At 49.5% G+C, this 10131-nt stretch overlaps 1 protein-coding gene across 1 annotated transcript in view; it reads left to right on the top strand.

Annotated features, from left to right (window-relative positions):
* Positions 1-10131, top strand: part of LOC134865060 (sodium/potassium/calcium exchanger 3-like) — an 89684-nt gene that overhangs the window by 75211 nt on the left and 4342 nt on the right. The window contains exons 12-13 of the mRNA XM_063884450.1: positions 9214-9484; positions 9559-9725. Of these exons, the coding sequence (XP_063740520.1) occupies positions 9214-9484; positions 9559-9725 (438 nt within the window). The remainder of the gene's footprint in view (positions 1-9213; positions 9485-9558; positions 9726-10131) is intronic.

Here is a 10131-nt window from a genome sequence, read left to right as displayed (position 1 = left end):
TTTCTCATGGCATATGAAAGTGGACTTTGTTCAATCTTGGTGCTGTTAGAGCTAAGTCCTGCTTTCGATACCATTGACCACAACATCTTACTACAAGAATTAGAACAGTCAATTGGCATAAAGGGTACTGCACTAAACTGGTTTAGGTCATATCTCTCAGAATGGTTTCAGTTTGTATCTGCGCATGATGAATCCTCAATAAAAACCACACTCAATCATGCTGCAAGGTTCTGTCCTCGGACCCATTTTGTTTTGTCTTTATATGTTGCCATTAGGCAAAGTTATAAGGAAATTTAAACAAACACTGTAAAATGTTTAAAGTTATTTGTTGAAAACACAGACAACAACAAAGCTGGACAACACTGTTGACAGTGATCTGTCAACCACATGCTAGCCCCGACCTAAAGAAGAGGAAGAAGACATACTTTATTAATCCCTTACAAGGAAATTGCTTTCTCTACTCTGTTGTGTTGATACACATTAAACACACAGAGGATATACATGCACAAACACAGAGGAAATACATGCGCACACAACCACATGCAGAGGAGAGTTGGCAGAGCAGAGAGGCAGCCAGGTACCCGGCACCAAGGGAGCAGATAGAGGTTAGGTGCCTTGCTCAAGGGCACCTCGGCAGTGGCCTAGGAGGAGAACTGGCACCTCTCCAGCTACCAGCTCACTCCATATTTTTTTTGGTCCGATCGGGACGTGAACCGGCGACCCTTCGGTCCCAAGACCAAGTCCCTACTTACTGAGCCACTGTCGATTTTACTCTAAATGGAACCGCAATGGACAAAAAGACTATGTTGCTGGTAATAATTAATTAAGTTTTGCTTTGGTTTCCCTTCTCAGACCCGGAGATGGCCACTTGGTTAAAATAGCTCCTTTAGAAGCCAGCAGAGGCCTGGTGTGGGTGGGGGTTAACATCCCACACTTAAGTGTTGAACGCGTCTTTGACAGGACTTTGGATATAGAAGGGTGGATCAAGGTTTTAAGTTGATGTAAAGCCTTGGAGTGAAATGATTAAATGAACCAATTATGGCTGATATTGTGAATGTTGGTTCACAATGCGTACTTGAGCTTTTAAAAAACCAATAAAAAGAACTGTCGACCAATGTGAACAAAGTGTGTGGATTTCAAACTGCTGCTGTCTGCTGAGGCGCTATAGACACCAGATCTTTCATATTCCAGGCCTGGTAAAAAAAATGCTGAGATCACATCCAAAGGTGGAACCCTGTGGATGAATTCAAATTGTGTTCTGACATTGCAAGCTTGTTGAAGAAAGTGAATATGAGGCACAGTACCTTTTTCTTTTTGCTCACTTAAGTCTATCTTATGCCTGGGATGGCTTTTGCTCAAGGAAACAACTTTCAGTGACACTTTCTCTTGCAACACAGAAAGATAGCCAATTAGCTGCAGCACAGCCAGCAGCCTAAACTTACCTGCATGTTCAGTTTAGATGCTAATTAGCCTGTTAGCAAGAGTCAGCAGCATAGTCTGACTCAGCTGTCAATCTAACCAATCTAAGTACCACCTACTCAGAGCTTGGAGAGTAAAGGTGGAAAACACTTTTTCTTTGTTTCTTTGGCTCTTTTTCTTTCTTTCCTTTACTTTCTATCTTTGTCTCTTTCTTACTTCCTTCTTTCAATAATTCAAGGTTTCAAGGTTTCAAGGTTTTATTTGTCATATGCACAGCAGATACAGCGTATATGTTGGCAATGAAAATCTTATGTCGCGTGCTCCTCCAACAACTCAACATACATGGTGCAAAAGATAAATAAAATAGTGAAAAAGAGAGAAGAATATTTACAATATCAACAATACAGATTTGAGGATGTGAAATATATACATATGTGGAATACATTGAGAGTATTTAAACACTTTACTCTGTGGAATGAGGAGGTATGGACAGATGCATATATTATGTATAACAGATGTATATGGCAGATATGTATAATATATAGATATGTGTACTATAAACAGATATGTATGGCAGATGTGTATAATATATATATATATATGTATGTGTGTACTATAAACAGATGTGAGTAGACATTCACACAGCTCAGGAGTTCAGTAGTCTTATAGCCTGTGGTATAAAACTGTCTCTGAGTCTGGTGGTCTTGGTCCGGATGCTGCGGTACCGTCTGCCAGACGGCAGCAGACAGAACAGATTGTTGCTGGGGTGATGGGGGTCCTTTAATATCCTACCGGCCTTCTTCCTACACCGCTGGGTGTAGAGGTCCTCCATGGATGGCAGCTCCGTCCTGGTGATGTGCTGAGCAGTTTTCACCACCCTCTGTAGAGTCTTACGGTTGAGGGCGGTGCAACTGCCATACCAGGCGGTGATGCAGCCAGTCAGGATACTCTCGATGGTGCACCTGTAGAAGTTGCAGAGTATCCTGGAGTCCATGTTGAACTTCCGCAGCCTGCGGAGGAAGAAGAGCCGCTGTCGAGCCGTCTTGGATATGACCCTGGTGTGATGTGTCCATGTCAGGTCCTCACTGATGTTTACCCCGAGGAACCTGAAGCTGCTGACTCTCTCCACAGGAGTCCCGTCGATGGTGATGGGTGTGTGTGCTTCTCTCTGCCTCTTCCTGTAGTCCACAATCAGCTCCTTTGTTTTGCTGACGTTGAGATGGAGGTTGTTGTCCTGGCACCAAGATGTCAGGGCTCTGACCTCCTCTCTGTACGCCGTCTCGTCGCCGTCTGTGATCAGGCCGATGACGGTCGTGTCGTCAGCAAACTTGATGATGGTGTTGGAGCTGTGTGTGGCCACGCAGTCGTGCGTGAACAGGGAGTAGAGGAGAGGGCTGAGCACACAACCCTGAGGGGCTCCGGTGTTGAGGGTCAAGGTGGAGGATGTGATGTTCCCCATCCGCACTGCCTGAGATCTGCCCGTCAGGAAGCTCATGATCCAGTCACAGAGGGCGCTGTTGAGCCCAAGGTCCCTGAGCTTAATGATGAGCTTGGAGGGCACAATGGTGTTGAATGCTGAACTGTAGTCAATGAACAGCATTCTCACATAAGTGTTCCTCTGGTCCAGGTGGGAGAGGGCAGTGTGGAGGGTGAGGGAGATGGCATCATCCGTGGACCTGTTTGCTCTGTAGGCAAACTGCAGGGGGTCCAGTGAGTCAGGGAGGGAGGAGGTGATAAAAGTTTGACTAACCGCTCAAAGCACTTCATGATGATGGAGGTGAGTGCAACTGGGCGGTAGTCATTGAGGCAGATGGGTTTTGTCTTTTTGGGGACAGGGACAATGATGGACTCTTTAAAGCATGTGGGGACTACAGACTGGAGCAGTGACCTATTGAAAATGTCTGTGAACACATCTGCCAGCTGAACTGCACACACCTTGAGAGCACGGCCAGGGATGCCATCAGGTCCTGGAGCCCTGTGTGCGTTGATCCTTTTCAGAGATCTACACACATCTGCACTGGTTAAAACCAGTGAGCAGGGATCCTGGGCCTTTGGTGCCTCCACAGCCGGGGGCTTCTCAAAGCGTGCATAAAATGTGTTCAGTTCATCTGGGAGAGATGCAGACACTTCCTCAGCACCACTCGTTGTCCTTTTGTAGTCTGTTATTGTTTTTAGTCCAGACCACATATTTCTGGCGTTGGAGCCCTTGTAGTTCGACTCCACCTTGTCCCTGTATTGTCTTTTCGCACTGCTAATAGCTCTCCGGAGTGCATACCTGGAATTCCTGTACTCATCCAAATCACCGCCGCTGTGCGCGATGGCCCGTGCTTTAAGTTTAGCTCGGACCTCGCCGTTTATCCAGGGCTTCTCATTTGGGAATGTCCGTACAGTAATCCGCGGCACGACGTCATCGATGCATTTGCCGATGTAGCAAATGACCGCGTCAGTGTGTGTGTTTATATCGTCCTCCTCAAACACACACCACTCCGTGATGCCAAAGCAGTGGCGGAGAGCAGAGTCAGACTGCTCGGACCAACGCTGCACTGTCCTTGTCACAGGTCGGTCCCCTCTTCAGTCTCTGCCGGTAAACAGGGAGCAGAAGAAGAGATATGTGGTCTGACTTGCCGAAGGGGGGGCGGGGGAGGGCTTTATATCCATGCCGGAAAGGAGTGTAAACATGGTCCAGTGTATTTCCACCGCGCGTGGGGCAGCTGACGTGCTGATAGTATTTCGGCAGGACTTTCTTCATGTTGGCTCTGTTAAAATCCCCGGCCACAATAAATGCGGCCTCTGGCCGAGAAGTCTCTGTCCTGTCGATAATCCCATACAGCTCCTCCAGTGCTGTGTTGTTGTCAGCGTGCGGCGGAACATACACTGCTGTTAGAACAACAGATGTGAACTCCCTCGGCAGATAAAAAGGCCGGCATCCGATCATGATGTGCTCTAGGCTGGGAGAACAGTCCGAAGAAATGATCTCCACATCTGAGCACCAGTTGTTGTTGATCATGAAGCAGACACCTCCTCCCTTGCTCTTCCCTGAGTTTATTGTCCGGTCCTGGCGATGAATGGAGAATCCGTGTGGAGCAATGGCGGCGTCCGGTATCGTGGGGTCGAGCCAAGTCTCCGTGAAAACCAAAACATTACAGGTCTTAATGTCCCGTTGAAATGCCACCCTGCTACGGAGTTCGTCCAGCTTATTATCCAGGGATTGGACATTTGCCAGAAGTAAACTCGGTAGAGGAGGCCTGTTTTCACGTTTCCTCAGCCTGACCAGGACCCCGGCCCGGGAACCTCGTGGTCTCTTCCTCCTGCGCTCCACAGGTAGAGCTCCAGCAGGTAAACACGGAGACTCTCCATTGTTTGCAGGTCGTCGTGGATTATTGCTGTCCACCAGCGACCTGATGTGTAAAAGTTGTTCTCTATCATATTGGATGATAGGGCTCGCTTGGGCGGTTTGCATGTTGCAAAAAAAGTTAAAAACAACCAACAAAGTAAAACAATAAAAACACTAAGATGTGGAGTTGTTGAGGAGCTCGAGACACGGCAGCCATCCTCGGCGCCATCTTGCTCAAGCATAATAAGACAATGTTAGCAATATATATTAAAAAAACACCTTTTTTTATCTTGGTTTTTATCACCCAAAAAACATCATAAAAATCACTTTCACATGATTTTTGACAGATTACCAATTGTGCTTAAGAAGCAAACAACCAGCACTGCAGACAGATCAGTGTGTGTGTGTGTGTGTGTGTGTGTGTGTGTGTGTGTGTGTGTGTTCTTTCTAGCTAACTTCCACTATAAGCCGTCGGTACTGATGGTGGATGAGCTGCTGTCTGCCTACCCCCACCAGCTGTCTTTCTCTGAAGCCGGCATGAGGATCATGATCACCAGTCACTTCTCCCCCAGGACCCGCCTCACCATGGCATCCCGCATGCTCATCAATGAGGTACGTTACGTAACATGTTTTTTAGCTGACACTTTTATCCAAAGCAGGAGCAACTTTAAGTTTAGGTGTCTGGCTCATTGACACTACCACATGTGCATGATTGCAGGAGGGGGGATGATAACGCTGACCCTCTGATTGGTAGACGGTTAATGATCCCTAATCATCTCTATTGCGTCGACACCTTTACAGGTATAGGGTCCGGTACTCTATTGCACATTGCTCTGCCAATTCCAAGCGCAGATTTTGATGATTTGTCACATAGAAACTCTAGTTTGAGGCTCTACTGTGATTTTAACACAGGATCATATTTGACAGGTGTAATAAGCATCTAAGCCATAGTACTACAAACACACATGCTCTGTGATACCATGAACACCAGCGTTTCCTTTGTTGTGCGGTAAGATTACAATTTACTGGACAGTTGGGAACTATTCTGGTCAAATATTATTTCTGTTTATTTTTTTAGCTTGAAAACCATTGATACAAATGCTTTATAATGAATGAAATCATCCATGTATGTTGGTTTATTTTCGGGCAGGCGGCCCGGGGGCAAGACAGAGGACGAAAAAGGTGTCTCGGGCGGATGACCCGGGGGCAAGGCAGAGGACGAAAAGGGTGTCTCCGGCGGACTGCCCGGGGTCAAGGCAGAGGATGAGACAGAGCATAGACAGGGCTTGTGGCAGGGAAACCGAGGGGGTCGTATACATGGGCGTAGACCAGGCGAGGGAACTCCGGGGGCTTGAGACAGGGGCGTAGACTACCGCGAGGGAACTCCGGGGGCCTGAGACAGAGGCGAAAACCACGGCGAGGGAACTCCGGGGGCCTGAGACAGGAGCATAGACCACGGCGAGGGAACTCCGGGGGCCTGAGACAGGAGCGTAGACCACAGGGAGGGAACCCTGGGGGCCGGAGGCATGGGCGGAGGCAGGTGTGTAGACCGTGGTATGGGAACTCTGGGGGCCGGAGACATGGGCGGAGGCCACGGCGAGGGAACTCTGGAGGACGACGAAGTCGCTCCGAAGGACGGCCTGGAAGGCGGCGAGACAGCTCCAGAGCACGGCCTGGAGGATGGGCTGTAGGAGGGGCTGGAGGCCGACACAGGCCGCAATGGGAACCCTCCGGAGGACGGGCAGGAGGCCGGCGGGACCGCTCCGGAGGAAGGTAAGGAGCACCTGGAGCAGGAGGCGGCAGGGCCACCGAGGAGACAAGAGCACGAGTCGGCGGGACCCTGACGGGACATGAGCTGTTGTCGGCGGGACCCCCGTTGGTACTGGCGTCTGCGTGATCCCCGAAGGGGCAGGAGATGACTTCGGCGGGACCCCTGGTAGTACTGCCGCCGGCGGGACCCCCGAAGAGGCAGGAGGTGACTTTGGCAGGACCCCCGGTCCTGGCGGGACCCCAGAAGAGGCAGGAGGTGGCTTCGGCAGGACCCCCGGTAGTACTGGTGTTGGCGGGACCACCGACGGGACATGAGCTTGAGTCGGCGGGACCCCCGACTGCACAGGGATATGAGTCGGCGGGACCATTGACTGGACATGGTGAGGAGTTGGCAGGACCCCCGAAGAGGCAGGAGGTGGCTTCGGCAGGACCCCCGGTAGTACTGGTGTCGGCGGGACCACCGACGGGACATGAGCTTGAGTTGGCGGGACCCCTGGTAGTACTGCCGCCGGCGGGACCCCCGAAGAGGCAGGAGGTGACTTTGGCAGGACCCCCGGTAGTACTGGCGTCGGCGGGACCACCAACGAAGCAGGAGCAGGTATTGGTGGGACCCCCAGCGCAGCTGGAGCAGGTGTTGGCGGGACCCCCATCGGAACAGGTGACTGCAGGACCCCCAACGGAACAGGAGCAGATGTTGGCTGGACCCCCATCGGAACAGGTGATGGTAGGACCCCCAACGGAACAGGAGCAGATGTTGGCGGGACCCCCATTGGAACAGGTGATTGTAGGACCCCCAATGGAACAGGAGCAGATGTTGGCAGGACCCCTGACGGAACAGGTGACGGCGAGACCCCCAACGGAACAGGAGCAGGTGTTCGCGGGACCCCCGACAGAACAGGTGATGGCGAAGCCCCCAACAGAACAGGAACAGGTGATGGCGGGACCCTCATCGGAACGAATGACTGCGGGACCCCAGACTGGACAGGCGAGACTGGAGTCAACAAAGACAGACGAGGCTGGAGTTGGCCGGGCCGCCGACAGGACATGAGGGGATGGAGTGGGCCGGACTGCAGCTGGAAGCATGGTGGCCGGGGCTGGGCTTGGAGTCATGGCAGCCAGGGCTTGGCCTTGAAACATGGCTGCTAGGGCTAAAACTTGAGCCGGAAGCGTGGCTGCAGGAGGCTTGGCTGCAGGAGGCTTGGCTGCAGGAGGCTTGGCTGCAGGAGCACGGGCTGGTAGCCTGGCCTTGCGTCCCTTTTGAGCCTGTTGAATGCTCCGCGGGCCTCCAAAGGCCAGGCGGGATCCCAAAAAGGGGTCCACAAGAGTAGCTAAGTTGGGAACGGGCAGAGGGCAAGCATGCCTGGAGCTAACAGGCCGGGAATCAGGTTTAGTCTCATAATCACCTGTAAAGTCTTTTACCCAATCGGGAAATTAGCCCCTTAACCAGGGCCTTGATGTCACTTCTTGGACAAGAAACACTGCCTCTCCTCTTTAAGCAAATTAATTTGTAGTGTCACCTGGTGTAGATCAGCTGCTGGGTCCATATTTGGTCAGCTCGTTCTGTCAGGGGGGGGATTAGGACCCAAGTGCAGCACAAAGAGGTGGAATACCAATTTCAAAGCCATTAACAAAAATACAAAATTTAGGGAAATCCGGGACATGGTACGTGAAGGAAGACAACGAACTGTCTAAGAACACAAGGGAAAGCAAGAGTAAATACAAAGACACTAATCACAACACAAGCCACATCTGGGGAGGGGAGGCAGAAACACGAGGGCAACAGGTGACAACAATGAAACAATCAGACATAAGGAAAACCAAAGACGGGAAGTAAAACTACACCAGACACAACGGAGGGAAAACATTTCAAAATAAAACAGGAAACTACAAACTCAAAACAAGGATCTTGACACCGAAGCCTTGTTACAGTGCGCTCAGGCAGCACCATGATCCCTATCCTCACAGTGGTGGCATCTCGGTGCACTTCTTTGGTATCGGTGCGAGCGGCACCAAGAGAATTAGTACGATTTTGATGTAGTATGCTGTTGAATTCTTACTTGACAAATTCCGGACATGGCAGATTCACATTGGACTTGTCCTGATTTTTTCGGGTCAAAGTCCGGTAAATACCGGCTAAACAAAACACTGGAGTACACTGGTTTGGACTGGAGTTGTGTCGTTTAACATGGTACAAACTACAGCTCCGGACCACTGCAGCATTATCAGTTTCTCTGGTTTTACTATTTATAGGTATGTCTTTGAGTTAAAAAAAAAAAAAAGTATTATTCAAACAACTAAACTACTGGTGTCTTAATTTCTTACGGAGCTGTATCAAGCAAAAAGTCTGCTTTGAGAAATCCCTGCCAAACCAGCGGCTTAAATACAAACGCAATAACCCTGGGTGGCCTCAACAGGAAGCGGAATAAATGATTTTAAAAACAGTTTCTCTCAGGCACCTGTCTGCTGCTGAATGCAGTCTGCATGTGAATCCAACCCAAACAAACCCCTTCTGACTGAAAGACGAGAACATTAACTTAAATATGGGAGGCTTTTGTTTCTGTTGTATAAATAAATGAAAGCAAAAATGATGCTATTCGCGCTGCTATTCTTGCTATGAAACAGCATTTGGAAATGTGATAATGAAAGTTGGCTTACTGTTTTCTATACTCATGTTCTACTATCGCTTCCAGAGACAAAGACTGATCAACACCACTGAGACTCGGGTTAACCGCATCACCAATGGCGACTCCGATTCGGCCTCCAGGGCTCAGGGGAGGCGGGGCTTAGAGAATGGGATGGGCGGAGCTGAGCAGGGTCTGAATGGCAGGTGTAGACTCCAGCGACTGGAGTCCGGGAACGAGACGGAGAATGAGAACGAGGATAACGAGAACAATGAAAACGACGAGGAAGGAGAGGGGGAAGATGGCGATTCCGGCCCCTCTGTGCCTTTCAAAATTCCAGGTACTGATAACTTTCTGATGTTGGTTTTGAGTGCTAACACTGAAGTCATCCTGATGTATCCTCTCTCCCTCCAGCCGGGGCGTGTAACAAGCTGAAGTGGATCACAATGTGGCCGCTGTCTCTGCTCCTGTTCTTCACCGTTCCCAACTGTGCAAAGCGGCGCTGGGAGAGATGGTTCATGGTCTCCTTCTTCACCGCCACCATCTGGATCGCTGGCCTCTCCTACATCATGGTCTGGATGGTCAGTTAAAGTACATCCTGATCTTTAAAGATCGAAAGAATAGCCTGCACAAGAAATGAAGGTTCTGTCCTTAAAGGCTTTTAGTTTTCAGGACTGTACGATAAAGGTTTAAATGTTTGATTTATTGAATAAAATGATTTATTTGAGTTTAAACATAAAGGCAGATTTGGTCCTATGCAGAGGACGATATAAGGGTTCTTTGAAAATCTTAAATTGCAAAGAGCATGTGTCTTTCACTTGCATTATGACAGAAGGGCAAATGTTAGCCTTGGTATGGAAAACATCTCCAGAGGCAGCTGTTGTGATTATCTCTCTCTTTTTTTGAACTTGCTATATGCATGCTTAAATTGAACACCAACAACAGTTATATGAGATAAGAATTCTACAAAATACACACACCAAACTC

This window comes from Eleginops maclovinus, chromosome 5, assembly GCF_036324505.1.
Source record: "Eleginops maclovinus isolate JMC-PN-2008 ecotype Puerto Natales chromosome 5, JC_Emac_rtc_rv5, whole genome shotgun sequence".
Lineage (NCBI taxonomy): Eukaryota > Metazoa > Chordata > Actinopteri > Perciformes > Eleginopidae > Eleginops > Eleginops maclovinus.
The sequence above is the reverse complement of the archived record's forward strand: the minus strand, read 5'-3'. Positions and strand labels throughout refer to the sequence as shown.